General features: G+C 51.1%; 1 protein-coding gene across 6 annotated transcripts in view; it reads left to right on the forward strand.

Annotated features, from left to right (window-relative positions):
• The window catches only part of PHF2 (PHD finger protein 2), a 94515-nt gene that overhangs the window by 59119 nt on the left and 12545 nt on the right, over positions 1–22851 (forward strand). For 3 of the 6 annotated variants that reach the window (XM_079926840.1, XM_079926841.1, XM_079926845.1), the window contains exons 4-14: positions 3079–3239; positions 11865–12006; positions 12826–13012; positions 14178–14340; positions 15289–15376; positions 15821–15939; positions 17509–17600; positions 18893–18982; positions 19497–19856; positions 20922–21041; positions 21505–21623. In XM_079926840.1, the coding sequence (XP_079782966.1) occupies positions 3079–3239; positions 11865–12006; positions 12826–13012; positions 14178–14340; positions 15289–15376; positions 15821–15939; positions 17509–17600; positions 18893–18982; positions 19497–19856; positions 20922–21041; positions 21505–21623 (1641 nt within the window). The remainder of the gene's footprint in view (positions 1–3078; positions 3240–11864; positions 12007–12825; positions 13013–14177; positions 14341–15288; positions 15377–15820; positions 15940–17508; positions 17601–18892; positions 18983–19496; positions 19857–20921; positions 21042–21504; positions 21624–22851) is intronic. The other 3 variants (XM_079926843.1, XM_079926844.1, XM_079926842.1) reach the window with 2 other exon arrangements.

Consider the following 22851-nt stretch of genomic DNA (forward strand, 5'->3'; position numbering starts at 1 on the left):
TGGTTATCTGGGTGCCTTGTATTTCATTCAGCATTCCAAGTTCAGCATGTCAGTTTCTGCAAAGTAGTCAGCTGGTATTTTGACAGGGATTGTGTGGAATCTGTAGATCAGTTTTCCATTATTTCTTGAATCCCACTCCTTCCTTCTAGATTTGGTTTCCTCCTTGTTGAATTTTATCCGTTAGTAGTTCTTTCAGAAAAGGCCTATAAAAATATTCTCTGTGTCTGAAAATATTTTGTCTTTATTCTTACATGATTCTAATTTTCTAAAATGGATCTAAAATTCTAGAGTAAAAGTTATTTTCCTTGAACTTTTTGGAAATACTATTTTGTTGTCTTTTGACATTTATTGTTACTGATATCAGTCTAGCCGCTGGAGTTTTTGTTTTGTTTCATTTTCATTTTTGGTGAATAATCTGTTTATTTCTCTGAAAACTTTTGAGATTGTTTTCTCATTTTTAATATACTATAGGTATACTGCAGTGCTTCTAATGTGCATTTGTTTTTATTTATCCTGTTCAGAACTCAGTAAGTGCCTTTAATTTGAGGTGTCATATTTTATCGCAATTCTGAAAAATGTCCTGTTTTCTCTTTTAATAACACTTCTTCCCCATTCTGTCTTATTTTTCAGATCTTTTCATCAAATTCACTATTTTTTTTTCAGCCAGCTACCATTTAATGTATCTACTGAGTTTTAAAAAATTTCAATCATCATATTATTTTTTCTACAATTTCTATTCCTTTTTAGTGTTGCCTGTTCTTTTCCTCCTTCTCTGTTCTTTGCCTTATCCTCTCATTATCCCTTTGGACGTGTTTAATGTACTTGTCTTAAAATGGCCTTTTCAATTATCCTATTATCCTCAGTTCTTGGGATCTACTCTTCTGGGCAGATGAGGCTGCTGGCTCTCCCTCCTGGGGGTTCACCTCCTTCTGGGAGGTGTGATCTTCAGAGGGCATCATTCCCATGGCAGCCAGTCTGCCCTGGGCTCTGAGGTGTCCCTACAGGATGGTTTCGTGTTTGCCTCTTTTTTTTGCTGTATGCGGGCCTCTTACCGCTGTGGCCTCTCCCGTTGCAGAGCACAGGCTCCGGACGCGCAGGCTCAGCGGCCATGGCTCACGGGCCCAGCCGCTCCACGGCATGTGGGATCTTCCCGGACTGGGGCGCGAACCCGTGTCCCCTGCATCGGCAGGCGGACTCTCAACCACCGCGCCACCAGGGAAGCCCTCGTGTTTGCCTCTTGCTGGGTCCTCATGGGTTTCACAGTTCCAGACCCAATCCATGGGTGTGAATTTGGAACTCTCACTAGTGAGACAAGAGCTTGGGATTCCAGTTTATCAAGGGCGACCTTCTACCTCTGGCTGCCTTGTAGCTTCCACAGCTGACTCTGTGCTGTCCCAGTACTCCCAGAGCTTCTCACAGCAGTTGCCCACCACACTACTTCTTCTTCCTCACCCTCCACTCACTCCTTCTGATTTATCCCTAACACTCTGTCACCATGGTGTCAAACCCCAGGATCACTCTTCAGTCCTCACCTTAACTGACCCTTGTCAACCCGTAGCAGTGGTGCAGTCCCCTCTCCTTGAGTCCTGTCCTCTGTAGAGACCATGCCACCATGCTCTGCTGGCTGTCCTTCCCTGCCCGGCCTCCTTCCCTGCTGACGACTCTCCCTGAGGGATTCTGGGAACTCTACTCGATCCCCACCATCTTTTTCCCTGGTCTCATAGATTGTCCCTTGGCCAGCAGCTCCTCAACTTCTTTCTCCAGCCACTAGTCCTTCTGAGCTCCTGACCTGTCTGTCCAACTGGTGCATCCACTGGCCAATCCCGACAAGTGTGTTCCTACTCAGCTCTGGATCTGCCCCCACCCCCATTCCTGCCCCACCTCCAGGCCTCAGTCAGTGGCCCCGGTCCCTTGGTCGCTCAGGCCAGTCTCTTGGCCATTCACCTTTGCCTCCCCTTGTTCTCCCACCCCCATCTGATCTCCTGAGTCCACCACCTCCCTCTCACTGTCACCTTCTGGTCCAGGCACCGCATGCTGAGCCTCCTCCTCCGTGGTTGCCCTGCCCCACCCTGGTCCTGCTGCTGTCCACTGAACATCCGCACAGCAGCCAGATGAATCTCTGACCGTCACTGCCCTTCTCAAGTTGTCCAGTGGCTCCCAGTGCTCTTGGCATGAGGTGGCCTGGCCCACCACCTCACCGACTTGGGTGCTTGCCCCCCACCCCCACCCCCGCCCCCAGCCCCCCAGGTCCTTCTTATTCCTCACACTTGCCACATCCTCCTCCCTCCAAGGCCTTTGCTGGTACATTCCTTCTACTCAGAGCCCTGCCCCTCTCACTCCTGCTCCCCCAGGCTTCGACAGGCCCAGTCTGACACTGCTTCCTGCTGTCTCCACCACAGCACTGCTCTCAGCTGTGGGTTAATGGCCTTGCATGCTCATCTGATGAAAGCCCCTCTCCAGCGTCACCACACAGGGGTCTTTCCAGCTGGGACCCACAGGTCTCTGGTGCCCAGGGCAGCATCCGACACACAGGGAGGCAGGAGAGCTGCTGACCACAGCATCCCAGCCCAGCCCTGGGTCCTGTGTTTGGCTTGTCCAGGGGGTAGGTTCTCTCTATAAAGGGGTTTATCTCCATCTGCTGTGTCCTTAGACCTACCCCCATGCAGGGGTCTGATCTCTGAGCACTTGAGAGGAATATTATCGAGTGGAGGGTGAGTGGAGAGCAAGGGAGGTGGGGGAGGGATCTCGCTCACATGTCTGGAGGCTCCCTCTGCCATAGTAAGAGGGATGGGTGCAGTGTGTCCCCATTCTCTACTCACCACGGCCCTGGACAGGTGCCCAGACCTCCTGGACCTCAAGGTTCCTGTCTGTGATGAGTGTGTGGGACCCTGTCATGTCTACCTTGTGGCTGCCCTGTGACCACTGAGTGTGGCACCGTGACAGGTCCTCCTTCTGGGGCATGGGCGGTGTGTGCCTGGAGCTCAGGCTCCATGTCTGCAGCCCTGAGGCCCTGTCCAGGCCTATCATGGAGGCTGGGACCTGGGCTTGATGTGACCCCTGACTTGTATTTCCCTGCAGCGCGGAAGACGTGGTGGCCCGCCTGACGGGCAACCAGCTCACGCTGGGCTACATGGAAGAGCATGGCTTCACCGAGCCCATCCTTGTCCCCAAGAAAGATGGGCTGGGCCTGGCGGTCCCAGCCCCCACCTTCTATGTCAGCGATGTCGAGAACTACGTGGGTAAGTGCCCTCGCCTGCAAGTGAGTTGTGGGCTCCCTGAGCCAGGAGTCCCTGTATACGCTGCCTAGGCCCTGACTGTGTCTCAGAGCCATGTGAGCCAGTGTGACTCTGGGTCTCCTTGTTCCGTTCTGGGTGCTCTTCTTAGAATGAGACCCCATGCCCCAGCAAATGATGCGGGACCCAGGCCCCTTCCCTTCTCAGTTACTCTGCCCACAAAATGGGGGCTTCGTGGGGACCCCTGGATTCTGCCAGCTATAGTACTGTTGGGCGCTAATGATAGTCATGCCTGGGAGGGCCCCAGCTGTGTTGTCCACAGTTCCTGATGTTCGTGCCATGTCCTCCTCAGCCTCTGCTGGGGCCAACCTGGGGGCTGACCTCCCTTGTCTGCCCTGGACACGCCGTCCCATGGCCCCAGGACTACCTCCTCTTCTGGATCCCTTTGGGTTCTAGCTGGTGCTATTGGCGCCCTGTCTTGTGTTCCCTGGCAGCTCCCAGTGCTGTGGACACCCTTGGTCAGGACACCTCTGGGTGGATGAAGTGCTTGTATGTGCTGGGACATCATCTGGCACGGAGAGGCTAGCACGTGCTTGCAGTGACCTTGGCAGGGCTGGTGGCCTCACAGCCGTGGCTCTGAGGCCCTCATGGTTGCTGGGGATTGGGGTGTTCACAGGGATGCCTGGGTGGCCAGTGAGGAGAGGGGAGAGGAAAGACCCTGAAAAGGCAAATGCCCAGGCCAGCTCTGGCCGCACACTGGGCAGGAGAGGGCACAGGTGCTGAAACCCTCAGACGAGTTGTTCCATCACTGAGCTCTTGACCCTCTGCATCTCTAAGGCTTATGAGTGGGGGGCAGGGGGCAGATGGGTGTGAGGATTAAATGAGATCGTCTGTACAAGCCACACAGGAAGCCAGTGGCATTCCAGAGAACAGGGGGCGGGGTGGGAAACATGCCTTCTCTGGAGCCGAAGCCCATCAGGGGAGGCCCCAAGGCTGGCCGGCTTGTGGCAGGGAGGAAGAAGGGACTCATGTTTTCAGTCTGGGAATGACCACAGTCCAGGACTGTCTCTGCCATGTCGTAGCACCTGTAATAACAGTTAATAACTAGTGAGTGTCTACCAGGTGCCAGGCATTTTTCTAAGCTGTTTCTGCATAGGAGCTAGTGTTGTCCTGCTCACAGCTCTGTCATCCAGGCCCCAGGCTCAGCCAGCTGCAAACGGCAGGGCCAGGTCTGCCGCAGTCCCTGCCTCCCCACAACCCCCCAACCAGTTGTGCTTACAGGAGTGGGAAGCAGCTTACTGAATAGGGGAGGAGACGGTCCAGAGGTTTCCGTTGTAAATGTCTTTCTTTCACCTTTTAATTTTTTTATTATGCAACTTTTCACACACACACAAAATGAGAGAAATAAGCAGTGAACCCTCATGTACCCAGTACTGGTCACAAAACCCATCAGCTTTTGGCTGTTTTCCTGTCTCCCCAACTCCCCCCTCCCCCAAGTATTTGAAGGCAAGTCTCTGGTACATACATCATTTCGCCCATGAAAACTCCAGTACACACCGCTAACAGACAGTTTAAATAAGTATATAATCACAGTTCCATCTTGCACTTTACGACACTAACAATAATTCCTTAAAATCACCTAAGACCACCTAAATTCTCCCCAGTTGCCTCAAAAACACCTTTTTATATTTGGATGTTTGACTCTGAATCTAAACAAGACCACATACTACATTTGGGTTTGATGTCCCTTCAGTCTCTTCTGTAACAGCCCCCATCCCCTTTCCATTCCCTTGGTTTGTTGGAGAAATGGGGTTGTTAGTCCTGGAGAATCTTGCTTTTTTTTTCTTTTTTGAATTTTATTTTATTTATTTTTTTACACAGCAGGTTCTTACTAGTTATCCATTTAATACATATTAGTGTATATATGTCAATCCCAATCTCCCAATTCATACCACCACACACCCCAACGCCCTGCAACTTTCCCCCCTTGGTGTCCATATGTTTGTTCTCTACATCTGTGTCTCCATTTCTGCCCTGCAAACCGGTTCATCTATACCATTTTTCTAGGTTCCATATATATGCGTTAATATACAATATTTGTTTTTCTCTTTCTGACTTACTTCACTCTGTATGACAGTCTCTAGATCCATCCACGTCTCTACAAATGACCCAATTTCGTTCCTTTTTATGGCTGAGTAATATTCCATTGTTTATATGTACAACATCTTCCTTATCCATTCATATGTCAATGGGCATTTAGGTTGCTTCCATGACCTGACTATTGTAAATAGTGCTGCAATGAACATTGGGGTGCATGTGTCTTTTTGAATTATGGTTTTCTCTGGGTATTTGCCCAGTAGTGGGATTGCTGGTTCATATGGTAATTCTATTTTTAGTTTCTTAAGGAACCTCCATACTGTTCTCCATAGTGGCTGTATCAATTTACATTCCCACCAGCAGTGCAAGAGGGTTCCCTTTTCTCCACACCCTCTCCAGCATTTTTTGTTTGTAGATTTTCTGATGATGCCCATTCTAACTGGTGTGAGATGATACCTCATTGTAGTTTTGATGTGCATTTCTCTAATAATTAGTGATGTTGAGCATCTTTTCATGTGCTTCTTGCCCATCTGTATGTCTTCTTTGGAGAAATGTCTACTTAGGTCATCTGCCCATTTTTGGTTTGGGTTGTTTGTTTTTTTAATATTGAGCTGCATGAGCTGTTTATATATTTTGGAGATTAATCCTTTGTCCATTGATTCATTTGCAAATATTTTCTCCCATTCTGAGGTTTGTCTTTTCGTCTTGTTTGTAGTTTCCTTTGCTTTGCAAAAGCTTTTAAGTTTAATTAGGTCCCATTTGTTTATTTTTGTTTTTATTTCCATCACTCTAGGAGGTGGGTCAAAACTGATCTTGCTGTAATTTTTGTCAAAGAGTGTTCTTCCTATGTTTTCCTCTAAGGGTTTTATAGTGTCCAGTCTTACATTTAGGTTTCTAATGCATTTTGAGTTTATTTTTGTGTATGGTGTTAGGGAGTATTCTAATTTCATTCTTTTACATGTAGCTGTCCGGTTTTCCCAGCACCACTTATTGAAGAGACCGTCTTTTCTCCATTTTATATCCTTGCCTCCTTTGTCATAGATTAGTTGACCATAGGTGCATGGGTTTATCTCTGGGCTTTCTATCCTGTTCCATTGATCTATATTTCTGTTTTTGTGCCAGTACCATATTGTCTTGATTACTGTAGCTTTGTAAGATAGTCGGAAGTTAGGGAGTCTGAATCCTCCAGCTCCGTTTTTTTCCCTCAAGACTGCTTTGGCTATTCAGGGTCTTTTGTGTCTCTGTACAAATTTTAAGATTTTTTGTTCAAGTTCTGCAAAAAATGCCATTGGTAATTTGATAGGGATTGCATTGAAGCTGTAGATTGCTTTGGGCAGTATAGTCATTTTCACAATATTGATTCTTCCAATCCAAGAACATGGTATATCTCTCCATCTGTTTGTATCATCTTTAATTTCTTTCATCAGTGTCTTATAGTTTTCTGCATACAGGTCTTTTGTCTCCTTAGGTAGGTTTATTCCTAGGTATTTTATTCTTTTAGTTGCAGTGGTAAATGGGAGTGTTTCCTTAATTTCTCTTTCAGATTTTTCATCATTAGTGTATAGGAATGCGAGCGATTTCTGTGCATTAATTTTGTATCCTGCTACTTTACCAAATTCATTGATGAGCTCTAGTAGTTTTCTGGTGGCATCTTTAGGATTCTCTATGTACAGTATCATGTCATCTGCAAACAGTGACAGTTTTACTTCTGCTTTTCCAATTTGTATTCCTTTTATTTCTTTTTCTTTGATTGCCGTGGCTAGGACTTCCAAAACTATGTTGAATAATAGTGGTGAGAGTGGACATCCTTGTCTTGTTCTGATCTTAGAGGAAATGCTTTCAGTTTTTCACCATTGAGAATGATGTTTGCTGTGGGTTTGTTGTATATGGCGTTTATTAAGTTTAGGTAGGTTCCCTCTGTGCCCACTTTCTGGAGAATTTTTATCATAAATGGGTATTGAATTTTGTCAAAAGCTTTTTCTGCATCTATTGAGATGATCATATGGTTTTTGTTCTTCAGTTTGTTAATATGGTGTATAACATTGATTGATTTGCGTATATTGAAGAATCCTTGCATCCCTGGGATAACCCCCACTTGATCATGGTGTATGATCCTTTTAATGTGTTGTTGGATACTGTTTGCTAGTATTTTGTTGAGGATTTTTGCATCTATATTTATCAGTGATATTGGTCTTTAATTTTCTTTTTTTTGTAGTATCTTAGTCTGGTTTTGGTATCAGGGTGATGGTGGCCTCATACAGTGAGTTTGGGAGTGTTCTATCCCTGCAATTTTTTGGAAGAGTTGGAGAAGGATGGGTGTTAGCTCTTCTCTAAATGTTTGGTAGAATTCACCTGTAAAGCCATCTGGTCCTGGACTTTTATTTGTTGGAAGATTTTTAATCACAGTTTCAATTTCATTAGTTGTGATTGGTCTATTCATATTTTCTATTTCTTCCTGGTTCAGTCTTGGAAGGTTTTACCTTTCTAAGAATTTGTCCATTTCTTCCAGGTTGTCCATTTTATTGGCATAGAGTAGCTTGTAGTAGTCTCTTAGGATGCTTTGTATTTCTGCAGTGTCTGTTGTAACTTCTCCTTTTTCATTTCTAATTTTATTGATTTGAGTCCTCTCCCTCTTTTTCTTGATGAGTCTGGCTAATGGTTTATCAATTATGTTTACCTTTGCAAAGAACGAGCTTTTAGTTTTATTTATCTTTTCTATTGTTTTCTTTGTTTCTATTTCATTTATTTCTGCTCTGATCTTTATGATTTCTACTAACTTTGGGTTTTGTTTGTTCTTTCTCTGGTTCCTTTAGCTGTAAGGTTAGATTATTTGAGATTTTCCTTGTTTCTTGAGGTAGGCTTGTATAGCTATAAACTTCCCTCTTAGAACTGCTTTTGCTGCATCCCATACGTTTTGGATCATCGTGTTTTCATTGTCATTTGTTTCTAGGTATTTTTTGATTTCCTTTTTGATTTCTTCAGTGATCTCTTGGTTATTTAGTAACATATTGTTTAGCCTCCACGTGTTTCTGTTTTTTACGTTTTTTTCCCTGTAATTGATTTCTAATCTCATAGTGTTGTGGTCAGAAAAGATGCTGGATATGATTTCAATTTTCTTAAATTTACTGAGGCTTGATTTGTGACCCAAGATGTGATCTATCCTGGGGAATGTTCCATGTGCACTTGAGAAGAAAGTGTAATCTGCTGTTTTCAGATGGAATGTCCTATAAATATCAATTAAATCTATCTAGTCTATTGTGTCATTTAAAGCTTGTGTTTCCTTATTAATTTTTTGTTTGGATGATCTGTCCATTGGTGTAAGTGAGGTGTTAAAATCCCCCACTATTATTGTGTTACTGTCGATTTCCTCTTTTATAGCTGTTAGCAGTTGCTTTATGTATTGAGGTGCTTCTATGTTGGGTGCATATATATTTATAATTGTTATATCTTCTTCTTGGATTGATCCCTTGATCATTATGTAGTGTCTTTCTTTGTCTCTTGTAACAGTCTTTATTTTAAAGTCCATTTTATCTGACAGGAGTATTGCTACTCCAGCTTTCTTTTGATTTCCATTCGCATGGAATATCTTTTTCCATCCCCTCACTTTCAGTCTGTATGTATCCCTAGGTCTGAAGTGTGTCTCTTGTAGACAGCATATATATGGGTCTTGGTTTTGTATCCATTCAGCGTGCCTCTGTCTTTTGGTTGGAGCATTTAATCCATTCACGTTTAAGGTAATTATCAGTATGTATGTTCCTATTACCATTTTCTTAATTGTTATGGATTTGTTTTTGTAGGTCCTTTTCTTCTTTTGTGTTTCCCACTTAGAAAAGTTCCTTTAGCATTTGTTGTAGAGCTGGTTTGGTGGTGCTGAATTCTCTTAGCTTTTGCTTGTCTGTAAAGCTTTTGATTTCTCCGTCAAAACTGAATGAGATACTTGCTGGGTAGAGTAATCTTGGTTGTAAGTTCTTCCCTTTCATCACTTTAAATATGTCCTGCCACTCTCTTCTGGCTTGTAGAGTTTCTGCTGAGAAATCAGCCGTTAAACTTATGGGAGTTCCCTTGTATGTTATTTGTCATTTTTCCCTTGTTGCTTTCAAAAATTTTTCTTTTTCTTTAATTTTTGTCAATATGATTACTGTGTGTCTCGGCGTGTTTCTCTTTGGGTTTATCCTGCCTGGGACTCTCTGTGCTTCCTGGACTTGAGTGGCTATTTCCTTTCCCATGTTAGGGAAGTTTTCGACTATAATCGCTTCAAACATTTTCTCAGGTCCTTTCTCCTTCTCTTCTCCTTCTGGGACCACTATAATGCGAATGTTGTTGAGTTTAATGTTGTCCCAGAGGTCTGTTAGGCTGTCTTCATTTCTTTTCATTCTTTTTTCTTTATTCTGTTCCATGGCAGTGAATTCCACCATTATGTCTTCCAGGTCACTTATCCATTCTTCTGCCTCAGTTGTTCTGCTATTGATTCCTTCTAGTATATTTTTCATTCAGTTATTATATTGTTCATCTCTGTTTGTTCTTTAATTCTTCTAGGTCTTTGTTAAACATTTCTTGCATCTTCTCAATCTTTGCCTCCTTTCTTTTTCCAAGGTCCTGGATCATCTTCACTATCGTTATTCTGAATTCTTTTTCTGGAAGGTTGCCTATCTCCACTTCATTTAGTTGTTTTTCTGGGGTTTTATCTTGTTTCTTCATCTGGTACATTGCCCTCTGCCTTTTCATCTTGTCTGTCTTTCTGTGAATATGGTTTTTGTTCCACAGGCTGCAGAATTGTAGTTCTTGTTGCTTCTGCTGTCTGCCCTCTGGTGGATGAGTCTATCTAAGAGGCTTGTGCAACTTTCTTGATGGGAGGGACTGGTGGTGGGTAGAGCTGGCTGTTGCTCTGGTGGGCAGAGTTCAGTAAAACTTTAATCCACTTGTCTGCTGATGGGTGGGTCTGGGTTCCCTCCCTGTTGGTTGTTTGGCCTGAAGGGACCCAACACTGGAGCCTACCCGGCTCTTTGGTGGGGCTATTGGCAGACTCTGGGAGGGCTCACACCAAGGAGTACTTCCCAGAACTTCTGCTGCCAGTGTCCTTGTCCTCATGGTGAGCCACATCCACTCCCCACCTCTGCAGGAGACCCTCCAACACTAGCAGGTAGGTCTGGTTCAGTCTCCAGTGGGGTCACTGCTCCTTCCCCTGGGTCCCGATGCACACCGTACTTTGTGTGCACCCTCCAAGAGTGGAGTCTCTGTTTCCCCCGGTCCTGTTGAAGTCCTGCAGTCAAATCCTGGTAGCCTTCAAAGTCTGATTCTCTAGGAATTCCTCCTCCTGTTGCCGGACCCCCAGTTTCGAAAGCCTGACGTGGGGCTCAGAACCTTCACTTCAGTGGGTGGACTTCTGTGGTATAAGTGTTCTCCAGTTTGTGAGTCACCCTCCCAGCAGTTATGGGATTTGATTTTATTGTGATTGTGCCCCTCCTACCATCTCATTGTGGCTTCTCCTTTGTCTTTGGATGTGGGGTATCTTTTTTGGTGAGTTCCAGTGGCTTCCTATCGATGATTATTCAGCAGTTAGTTGTGATTCCGGTGCCCTTGCAAGAGAGAGTAAGCACATGTCCTTCTACTCCGCTATCTTGAACCAATCTCTCTGGAGAATCTTTCATATTTGCGTTTTGGGAAGATCTTACATTAGGGATTTGGCTGACAGCGTCCCTGTAGTGTCACCTAACGTGTTCTTCTGACCCTAATAGTTCCTGTAACGGTGGTTAGAGGTTGCTTAGATTTGTGTTCAAGTTGTTGGCAGGACTCCTCCTTGGGGTAGGGGTGCTGCCACCCACTTCTTTTCAGTGGTCAAGGCAGTGCAGTCTCATCTGTTCACAGAATGCTCCATCCGCCTTTCAGCTTGCTGTCTGAGCAGCCAGTGAGGACTGTTGTAAAGGAAGAGTTTGCTAATTCTGTCCTTCTCTCTCTGTCTATTGTGAGTCTTCTCTAAAGAACTTCCCCTTATTAGTTACTTGGTTATCCAAAACTCTATTTCCGTCATCAACAGTTTTTACCCTGAACTTTTCCCATCAAGTATAGAAAATATAGGATAAATGTTTTTCCTTTTATTTTCAATTTTCAGAATAATGAGTTGGTGTCCTAGAAATGCAAGAATTTTTTTGATTTTAAAAAATTTTTTATGTATAAGTATGTCCATGCATTATTTGGGACATATTTGCACTAAAAACATCTTCATTGTTTATCTGAAGTGTAAGTTTTTACCTGGCATCCTATATTTGTACTTGCTTATCTGGCCACCTTAGCTGAGGCTCACTACTGTGCCACCCCACTGTACCAGGGGGTCTTCATGGCCACCCAAGGGAAGGAGCAGACAGGGCAGGTGGAGGGAGGGTCAGACGTTAGAGCCTAGAGCCTCAGCATTCAGCCCTCTCTCCGTTGTCTTCTGAGGGTGAGTGAGCATTTCCTCTGCACCTCCTGGCCCCCGACCTCACAGAAGGCCACGCCATCTTCCCTGGGTGTGCTCACCCTCCCCTGCTGCCTCCCCAGGCCCAGAGCGGAGTGTGGACGTGACAGACGTCACCAAGCAGAAGGACTGCAAGATGAAACTGAAGGAGTTTGTGGACTATTACTACAGCACCAACCGCAAGCGGGTCCTTAACCTCACCAACCTTGAGTTCTCTGACACCAGGTGAGTGGGGCCAGGGTGGAGGGATGGAGAGGGATAGCAGTTTGGAACATGCTGGAGATTTAAGCCTGTGACTGAGGCTGTTGAGGTCAGGGTGGCCTGGCTTATGATTTACGAACGTCTTGTCCGAGCAGGCATGGCCTTGAAGGCAGAGATGTGGCCAAGGCAGCAAGAACACTGAGACCCGGTTCTCAGCTTGGCTGAAGTGTCATTGCACAGGTGCTGCTGAGCTGGATGTTTTTGGTGCAGTATTGTGCATTCTATCCAAGACAGTGACATTTAATAGAATCAAAGGCTGCCTTTGCCTTTTCTCATCTTCCCTGGAGATCAGTTATCTGGTCTGACATGGCCCGGCATGGCAAGGAGCTGCAGGCACCCCTGTTGTCTGCTCTGGAGAGAAGTGGCTTTTCCTTAGGTGTTGACAGGAAGCGCCTGGGCTGTGCATGAGCAATGATATTTACTCTCAGGGCCCCATCGTGCCCAGCGACACTAGCATGAGCCCACCTGACAAGTCTCTTTCCAGTTCTCCAGGAAGGAAGTTGTTTCTGGGGTAGATGGTTCTCAGGCCTTCTCCATGCCTGTCCTTGGATGAGAGCTCAGTGTTGGATGCCTGCCGCAGCCACACCCAGCAGCTGGGCTCATTCTGCCCTCTGTGAACCTCAGTTTGCTCATCTGTAGAATGGGAGCAATGCCATGTAGCCCGAGGTGGAGAAATAGGCATGGGACACACATCTCAGAGCACCTTTCCCATCCTGCCCAGTGGGCAAAACAACTGTGCTGACGGTTCCCATCACTGCTGACTGTTCCTGTCCGTGCCCCCAGAATGTCCAGCTTTGTGGAGCCTCCTGACATCGTAAAGAAACTGTCCTGGGTAGAAAACTACTGGCCTGATGACGCACTGTTGGCCAAGCCCAAGGTGACCAAGTACTGCCTGATCTGTGTGAAGGACAGCTACACTGACTTTCACATCGACTCCGGGGGTGCCTCTGCATGGTACCATGTGCTTAAGGTGAGCGCTGGCCTCTGCTCCCCATGTGGGCCCTACGGGGGCCTCAGGGGCAAGACCTGCTCTTGACCAGGCCACTGTCCACCTGCAGGACCGTTTGTAGTCCCCACAGGCCCTAACAGTGGCCAGCATCAGGTGGGATGAGGGACAAGATGTTTCTCCACAGAAGGGACACGGACGTTGGGCCCTTGGGAGGCATGGGGGTTGGGGGGAGCACCTCAGGACCAGAGCAGCACATGTGTGTTGCCTTTTCTAAAGATTGAGGCTCATGAAGCAATTGGAGGAGGCCCACTGCAGTGGTGACCAAGGGCTCATGTCCAGGGAAGGGAGAGCTGTGCTGGGAAGACTTCCTGGCAGAAGGGATGAGGGAACATGCCCCACTGGGAGGATGAGGGGGTGGGGTGGGCTGGGGGCTGGGGAGCAAGGCTGCAGTGGCATCTGAGTGGCAGAGAGAGCTAGGGGACTTCTGGCTGGGGACAGGTAGGGAAGCTAGGGGAAAAGGGAGATGTGAAAAAAAAACAAAAAAGGAGAACCTAAGCCTTGGGCTCACCACCTTGCCTTGGGTCTCCCCAGACCTGCTAGAGCCCAGGCTAGGGTAGGCAGCTCAGTTTCTGATCCTAGCCCTTCGAGGCCCTGAGCAAGTCCTGCCCCCGCCCCCCGTTCATCCCCACCCTCAGCCTGTGTGCCTCGTGAGTGAGAACCTCTATAGTCTATATCTCCCTAGTCCAAGTGCAGGGCTGGCCTGGTGCTGGTGCTGGCAGCAGGGCCGTCCTTCCATCTCCATCTGGGACCCAAGCCACTCTCAAGAGCAGAGCTTTCTTGTAACTTGTCAGACAGCAGGTCACAACGTTGTTCCCCTTGGTAGATAGGCATCCAGAGCGCTGCAGAGATATGGTGTGTGGAGTGGTAGGGGCTGCCCTGAACATGCCGGAGGTGCCAGTGCCTAGAGTCTTCCTAACACGCAGACGTCTGAATTGCAAAGCACATGTGGTCCCAGTGTTTCAGGGGAGGAATGATGGGCCTGGGCAGGATGCTGTTGAAGCTAGGACCCATCCCCGGCACACGGTGGGCTCCATCCCCTCTCAGCATCCCCAGGACATGATGGGCACTGCCCACCCCCAGCATCCCCAGCATATGACAGGCTCCGCCAATGGCCTCTTGTTGGCAGGGGGAGAAGATCTTCTATCTCATCAAGCCAGCTTCGGCCAACATCTCCCTGTATGAGCGCTGGCAGTCGGCCTCAAACCACAGTGAGATGTTCTTTGCTGACCAGGTGGACAAATGCTACAAGTGCACCCTCAAGCAGGGCCAGACGCTCTTCATCCCCTCGGGTGAGTGCCCCGTCCTCATGTTGTGTCTCCCACCTCTGACGTCTGCCAGGGGAGGTCATGCCCTGGCTGTTCCCTGCCTTGCCTTGGGGTCAGTCCTGCTCTGTGGTCACCTCTGGGGCCACCTTGGGGCCATGAGCCCCTGCAGCTTCCAGCCTGGCTGTGCTCACAGAGGCCAGGCACGTGGGATTGCATGGGGCCCCAAGAGCCCAGCCCAGAGAGCGCAGCCACACTGTCAGAGATGGTGTTCGCTGATCTCAACATCTCAAACATGCAGAAGGAGGAAAAATGACATGAGCAGATAAATGCCCTTTACAGATGTCATGTTGCTTCACCCATAAATATTTCACCGTATCTGTAAGGTTTCCTTTTAAAGATAACATAATTACAATACTGTCATCACACTTTAAAAAGGAACAGTTAACAGTTCCTTAGTATCACCAAATAGCCAGTGTTCAGATTTTCTAATTGTCGTATATGGAGGCCCTCACATTTCCACTGATTTATGTGCCTCTGAGTGCCTCCTGATCTAGTCCCTACCCCTGTTTCCTATAATCACAGTTATTTCCCGAAGTCTGTAGGGACAAACCCAGCTCTCCCGGGAGGTGTGGCAACTCTGCCTGTCTCTTTCCACCCCTGTATGTGGAGATCAGGGATGCCAGGCAGCCCGACCCTGGGGTGGGTCTGAGCAAGTCCCCTTGGCTCCTGGGCCTCAGTTTCCCTGTCTGTACCATACAGGGCTGGATAGAATAGACTGTGAGCTCGGACACAGTCTGTCCTTCTGGGAGGGCTCACCCACTCATTACACGGAAGCCAGGGCCAGAGCACCTTCCAGGGGGCCCGGGTGGATGGGGGCCACAGAGGAAGGGCTGGCAGGAGTCAGGCCCGGTAGCTGCCAAGAGCCTGGCACGAGACCACTGTTAAGAGATAGCCCCATCCCTGTCTCCCCAGGCTGGATTTATGCCACACTTACACCCGTGGACTGCCTGGCCTTCGCGGGACATTTTCTGCACAGCCTGAGCGTGGAGATGCAGATGAGGTAGGGCCACACCTGACTCCCAGGGTCCGCTGGGCGGGGTCCCCACCATCGGTATGCTGATACCTCTCCTGAGTCCTGGCTGGGCCTCTGGGTGGTGGGGAGGAAGGAGGAGGGGGGCCATGATCTTACCAGGGCCCCTGAGGTGCCTGGTCGCTGGACAGCCTCGGGACTGTAGTGGGTTTGGGGTGAGCTGAAAGGCCGAGCTGCCTTCTCCTTGCGCACTGGCCCAGAGCTCTAGAAGCCGCGGCCCACGGGGCTTGCCCTTAACGCAAAGCGCTCATCCTGATGTGGTCCTCTGGTCCACCTTGCCACGTAGTGCCCAGAAAGGAGGCCTGAGCGGTCATGGCCTAGGTGTGGCCTCTGGTCGTAGTGTGGGTTCACCTTCCTTTATCATTGCCTGCTCAGGGCTTAATGCACTGAATAGTTCTTTGCTATGGCTTCCAGAGCATACGAAGTGGAAAGAAGGTTGAAACTGGGCAGCCTGACTCAGTTTCCCAACTTCGAAACTGCCTGCTGGTACATGGGGAAGCACCTGCTGGAGGCGTTCAAAAGTACGTCCCCTGGTCAGCGTCTCAGCCTGCGGCTCTGGACAGTTCGTTTGCGTGCGGAGCTCAGGGACGCCGGGGAGTGGTAACAGTTCTGCCATCATGCAGCAGGGCGGCTGGGCCCTGGGGAACAGGCTGAGCGATGCCTTCATGGGCCCTGAGCAAGTCTCCTTAGCTCACGGGCCTTGCTTTTCCTGTCTGTGTGCTGTGGGGCTGGACTGGACTCCTGCCTGCAGGGTCATCTGGTGTTGCAAAAAGAGCACTGGCCGCATGTTCCCAGACCTGGTGTGTGTTCTGCTCGGTTCCTGTGGCCTTGTGTGGCTACTGACAGGGCTCAGTTGGGATATTGAGAGGCCTGCAGGGACCCCTGCAGCATCCCTGCTGTACTGTGGGTGGGTGGGTGTGCATGCCAGAGTCCCCCGTGGAAGGCCTGTGGGAAGGGGTGGGCTGCACTGGGTCCATGCCCTCTGTGGGCATGGCCCTCCATCCTAGGCCCTGCCAGGCCATGCCTTCGGGATCAGCGTTTGGCTCCTGGTGGCCAACCCCTGCTCAGGTCTGCAGACTTCCTGCAGCGGGTGAAGGACCCAGGAGGAGCATTTACTTTCACGGAGAGCTTCCTTTTTCAGCAGCACCCACCCTTCCAGGAAGCTGCTGTTTTGTGTTCCGATAAGAGCTGAGTGGAGACCACCACCTTTGCACTTTGGCTCTAATTTGAGATGAGAAAGCTGAAAATGGTTCTTAACCTGGGCTGGCCAAGTTTCAGTGAAATTCTTCCATCGCTCTCTAAATTCAAGCCCTGTGCTCCACCCTGGCAGAGCAAGTGCCCTGCCCTAGGGGCCTCTTGCCAGGGAGATGGAATGGGGGTCGTGTGGGTGGAGTCACACTTGGGGACATTGGGACAGCCTGACCAGGGTGACCGCTGACTAGCTGGGCCTCTCTGAGCTGCCCCTGCCTCTCTGCCTCAGGCCTTCCTCTGTGAAGGGGCTGGCAGCTCAGCAGCCCCAGAGCTGAGAGGACCCAGGGATTTGCCACAGGCCAGACAAATGGTCACCTGGTGGTGTCAGAGCTCGGGGCTGCTCTGCCTCCATGCTGAGCTCTCTGCCTGAAGGGGGAATGCCCTGTCCGTTTTGTTTGGGGCTGGCTCCAGCTCCCAGGGGTGTGTTTGCGGTGGTGCTTGCCCTGAGCCACCCCAGCGGGAACTGGACCCACTGCCCAGCATCCTTCAGCTATGCAGGGGGCAGTGTGAGGGTGGGAATCAGAAAGCCTCTAGGGATGCTTGGTTTGGGGCATGACTGTGGCCCCTCACTGATGCAGGCTGGGGACCAGGTGGAGGGAGGAGCTGGGCCACCTGCATAAGGGGCCTGGTGTGTAGACAATGGGAAAGCCAATCCTGCCCCTCGCAGGGCATCGTAGGTGGGCATCCCCTAGGTTCCAAGAGGAACCGTTGGCAGTTGGGCAGGTGGCAGTGGGCAGAGGCCTCTGAAAGGTCTGGCCCTGAGCGTCCCCCACCACGGGGGTTTTAAGTCACCTGCAGGCGGCAGGTGAGAGTGGGCACCCTCCTGAGCAAACCCGTCTGTCTTCCCCCAGGTTCTCACAAGTCTGGGAAGCAGCTGCCCCCTCATTTAGTCCAAGGAGCTAAAATTCTCAATGGTGCTTTCAGATCATGGACGAAAAAGCAGGTAGGGATGTGTACTAGGCGTGATCCAGGGCAGAAGGGAGGGTGGCAGGCGAGGAGTCATTCCCAAGGCTTGTCCTTCCTTTGGTGGGAACTAGCATGTGAAAAGCAGGTGGGTGCCTCCTGGCCAGGTCAGACACCTGTTGGTGGGGGCAGGTGCAGGACAGAGCCCTCCATCTAAGGACCTGGCCTGAGGGGTGGGGGCTGGGCGGCAGGGAGATTCAGTGGGAGGAAATCAGGTGGTGGAGACAGCACTGCGCGAACCCAAAAGCACAGGGAGCAGGGAGGACTCGAGTCAGTGACTGGTTGGATGTTCAGGGCTCTGAAGAGGAGAGTGGAGATGTCCTCTTTGTCCTACTGGCTGTCCCAGGCATCAACTCAGAAGCTGGCTTTGCTCTGTGACTAGGACAGTCCCTTTGCCCCATGCCCCTCCATCACCCCCCCCACCACCACCACAGTAGCACTGTCCTTTGCCCCTCATGGCTCTCTTGAAGCAGCATGTCTGGGCCCCACCTCATGCCCCCACTGTAAAGCGTTAGCACCCTCACTAGCATCCATGCAGCAGCTACTTCTAATGGAGGCTCCAGAGAAGCAGCTTCCAGCTTCCTTTGGCATCTTGCCTGGATTGTTGGTACAGAGGGAGTGGAGAGGCCTGGTCAGCCTTGGGACTCCCTGTCCGCTGCCAAGGGACTCCCTCCCGATCAGGGGTGCCAGCATAGTCTGAGCAGATCCCATCAGGCCCGCAGGAGGCCTTGTGGGGGTGGGGAGTCCAGGAGGTGGGGCAGCAGGTACCCTCCTAGAGCCCCCTTTCAGCTACAACTTCTCTTGCCTCAAGGCCTGGAGTAATGCAGGGTGTCCCTCCTACCTCACGTCAGCTGTATGGCCAGGTGGAATGGCCTCGTGCCCAGGAAGAAGGGATGGCCCACATTCACTTCACAACTGGTGGTGGACTCAGGCACCCCCTCCTCTCGGGGACTTGTTTGTCCACCTGTAGGGTGGAGTCACAGCAGGGCGTCCTCGTTGGGGCAGTGTCTGGCCAGAGTGGGCTAACTCCCTTAGGACCCCATGCAGCCAGTCCACACCTTTGGCAGCACCTGCCCTTGTGCCTGTCGGGACGGCAGTGGGGCCGGAGGTCCTGGGTGGGTAGATGGGGGGACAGCCTGGAGGGACAGAGGGCATGAGTCAGGAACCACAGAAGCTGAGGCTGCTTGGGGCCCCTGTGGGTGGAGGGTGGGTGGGCATCAGTGCCCAGACTGGGCGGCTGACCCGCTGACCATGTGCGTGGCTGTCCTGCAGGCTTTGGCGGAGCATGAAGATGAGCTACCAGAGCACTTCAAACCATCGCAGCTCATCAAAGACCTTGCCAAAGAGATCCGGCTCAGTGAGGTAGGGCTGACCTTGGGGGCCCGCTGACCCTGGTTGAGGGAGGCCTCTGCCTGTCTTCCCTGGGTATCCCTCCAGAGATGGCCATGTGTGAGGCAGCCCCTCCTTTAGCCCTCTGGGGCAGGGTCACCTGCATGATGGCTCTGGACTCCTAGGTCCCGGTGGTAGACTTGCAGTCTTCTGGTGGGAGCCCTGGGAATCAGTGTGGGGTCTCCCTCCAGCTCCCTGTGGGGGTGGGGAAGGACTCTGCAGGGGGGACTTCAGCCCCTTGAGACCCTGCTTGTGTGAGCCTGTCTAGTCCCCACCAAGGAGGTAAAGGGGTCAAGTGGTTGGTGATGTAGATGGATGGCACCCTGCCTCACGGATGGTGTGGGACAGATGTGAATATGTCACACAGATGGTGTAGGATGAATGTGAGCGTGTCACTGATGATGTAGACAGATGCTCCTTTTCTGCTCGAGTGTCTCCCATCTCCTGGCAGGGTGTGGTTGGTCACCTCTCCCTGTCCTTTTCCCAGAATGCCTCCAAGGCCTCCCGACCTGAAGTAACTGCGGCCGTCTCCTCGGACGAGGTCTGTTTTGGGGACCGAGAAAAGGAGGAGCCCCCATCCCCCATTGAGGCCAGCCCTCCTCGGTCCTTCCTGGAGAAAGTGTCCAAAAAAAAGACTCCCAAAACCGTGAAGATGCCCAAGCCGTCCAAAGTTCCCAAGCCCCCAAAGCCCCCCAAGCCTCCCAAATCCCTGAAGCTCAAGGACGGGGGCAAGAAGAAGGGGAAGAAGTGCAGGGGCTCGGCTTCACCCACCATCCCCAACCTGGACCTGCTGGAGGCCCACACCAAGGAGGCACTGACCAAGATTGAGCCTCCTAAGAAGGGCAAGGTGGGTGGCCTCACCCTCCCCACCTCTAGTCAGCAGGCCTACAGACACCTCCGAGGACCAGGCCTGCGGGATGGTGCTGGGGCTGCCATGTCCTTGTGCTAGAGACCCAGGGCAGCTGGGCTCTGCCCCAACAAGCTTGGTGTAGTGGGCAGCTGGGGAGAGACCCTCACGATGAAGGCAGCAGAGTCTCTGCTGGGTCAGGGTGGCACCACTGAGGGTCATCTGGGGGGACAAGCCGGCTGAGTCTTCCCTGGGGCCCAGACATTGGCTGAGACCTGAAGGTGGGTGAGGCACCAGTGGAGGGCAGTGGGGAGGCAGGGGTGGAGCCAGTGATGGGGGCAGGTCCTTGGGGGGCCTGAGCCCCTGTGGCAGTGAGAGAGGCAGGCCTGGCCCTGAGGACCCACCAATGTGAGTAGAGAGGGTCTTAGGTGTGGGCTTTGGGGACCATGAGTCCCTGAGACCAGGCCACATTGAGTGATTTCCTGCTGGTGGGCGGTCATTGCTCACTTCCCAGGGGTTTGGTGGCCACTGGAGCTAGTGTTGCAGGGCTTAAGTGGGGCACATTGATTTTCCCTTCCTCAAGGCGAAGAGGGTAGATGAATGTATGAATGAATGAATGGATGGAAGGAAGGAAGGAGAGAGGAAGGAAGGAAGGGAGGGAGGAGTAAGAGTAGATGAATGAATGTGTGGGTGAATGGTTTGATGGATGGATTGGTGGATAGATGGATGGTTGGTGAATGTATGAGTGGATGGGTGGGTGGATGAATGGTTGGGTGGATGGATGGGTAGATAGGTGGGTGTTGGGTGGATGGGTGGGTAGATAGGTAGATGGTGGATAAATGGATGGGTGGGTAGATGAATGGATGGTTAGTTGGATGGGTGGGTGGATGGATGGATGGTTAGTTGGATGGGTGGTTGGGTAGATTGATTGACGGACTAGCTGATGCATGTAGGCCAGCAGGAGGCAGGAACTCTGTGCTGTGTGGTTCTCACTTTGTACTGTAGCCTGATGGAGGCCTGCTGCCCACCCATGTCCGCTACCAGATAATGGCTAGTATTTTCTAGGCCACAAAGAATGTCCTGAGTGTGCCCAACAAGGAGGTTATCAGCACGCAGAACGACGTGGAGAGGTTGGAAATCCGAGAGCAGACTAAGAGCAAGTCGGAGGCCAAGTGGAAGTACAAGGTGAGGTGTGTGTGTACAGGTATGCTGGTGAGTGAATCTACCCTCAGGGAGGGCTATGTTAGTGAAAGAAGGTGGTGTGTGGGGCAAGTGTGGGCTTGGTGGTGTGTGTGTGTGTGTGTGTGTGCCTGTGGGGTATGTCAGGTGTGTGTCTGCCTGTCTGCAGGTGGGCAGTGCCGTGAAGGTCTTTGAGGGTCTGGGTGTGCACGTGGCTCCATGGAGCTACCTTCTGAGGGGCTGTCCTGGGCACATCTCGGCCTAAGAGCATGGATGGCGTTGCCCTTTGTGGCCTGCCCTGGTTCAAGCTCACACTCCCTGGAGCTGGGCAGCATCCGAGGGCAGGTCCTGTGGGGCTGCAGTGGGTCCCCAGGTGACATGTCAGAGGGAGGAGGCTGCCCAGTCCAGCTGCCTCTGCCCACTGGGCACCTGTGTGGGGCTCAGGGATGGTCCTGGGTTTGCTTTTCAGAACAGCAAACCCGACTCCCTACTGAAGATGGAGGAAGAGCAGAAGTTGGAGAAGTCTCCTCTGTCAGGGAACAAGGACAACAAGTTCTCATTTTCCTTCTCCAACAAGAAACTGCTAGGGTACGTGAGCGCTCGTGCCAGGAGGGGTTGGTTGCACGTGTGTCACATGCCACACACACACCCTGAACACTGCCCCCCCACATCACACACACATATCCCCTGCTTGTGCACACATGACACACACATACACCCTCCTGGAGGGCTCCGCGGTGAGCCCCCCTTCTGAGCTGGCTGCACCCAAGCCACAGCCAGGGCTGTGTTGCTCGGCACACCCCTCATGAGGGCCTCCAGGCAGACTCCCTTCCTGCCTCCTAAGCCAAAAGGTTTGGGTAGGTGGGGAGGGGGCAGTGGTGTGCGCCAGCAAGGAGTAGGAGAGTGTGATTGGGCAGATGTTAGCCGAGTGGCTGTCCTGGGCTGGCACAGAGGACGTGGTGGGGGTCAGGATCTTGGCCTTGGAGTCTAGAGGCCAGTGGGGAGGGGCTGGTATGAATCCAACACTCTCAAATCCATCTAAAATTATGGCCGTGATGGGGGCCATGGAAGAAGGATTTGTGGGGCCTGGGGTGCTGTGGAGGCCTTGTGTGTCCAAGGGAGTCGGTGGGAGGGCTTCCTGGAGGAGATGGCACTGAGCTGAGAGATGGGGGCACCTCGCCTGGGAGGGTATGTGTGTGTGAGCTGGTGTGTCCAGGTTCTGGACTGTATAAGGGGTCTCCATCTGCTGACCAGTGTGGTGGGCTGGCCAGATGGGAGGTTGGTGGGCCAGACACCCTGTGCCCACCAAGAAGCCCCTCGGTGGCTTTGGTCCCACACCCAGTTGTATGCTGAATCCAAAGTCCAGGGTGGGTGCCCAGCAATCAGGAAGCAGACACGTCCCAGTGGGAATGGGGCCACTTTTCTGCTGTAGGCCTGAGTTTTCTCACCTGCAAGATGCGGGGAGAAGGCCATTTTTAGGTGGTGGGGGAACAGAGCCTGTCAGCATCTTGTGCTCTTGAAGAGCCTGGCACAAGTGGGCCTGTCGTTCCCAAGAGCTCACGGCAATGTGCCAAGGCTGCTTGGTGAGCGGGTGGGTTGGGTCTGATCTGCAGGGGCCCGGTTGCCCTGACTTCATGGCCCTGAGCACGGCCTTGATGTATCTGAAGCTCAGCTGCTGGGTCCCGGGGAGCTTCTGCACAGCATTAACTCTATGACTGACCGACTGCGCTACAGAGTTTAGAAATGGAAGGGAGAAAGGGAGACATGATTCTATAACTATGTCACACGTGTGTGTATGTACATGGGTGTGTGTGTA

Source organism: Stenella coeruleoalba, assembly GCF_951394435.1.
Source record: "Stenella coeruleoalba genome assembly, chromosome: 7".
Lineage (NCBI taxonomy): Eukaryota > Metazoa > Chordata > Mammalia > Artiodactyla > Delphinidae > Stenella > Stenella coeruleoalba.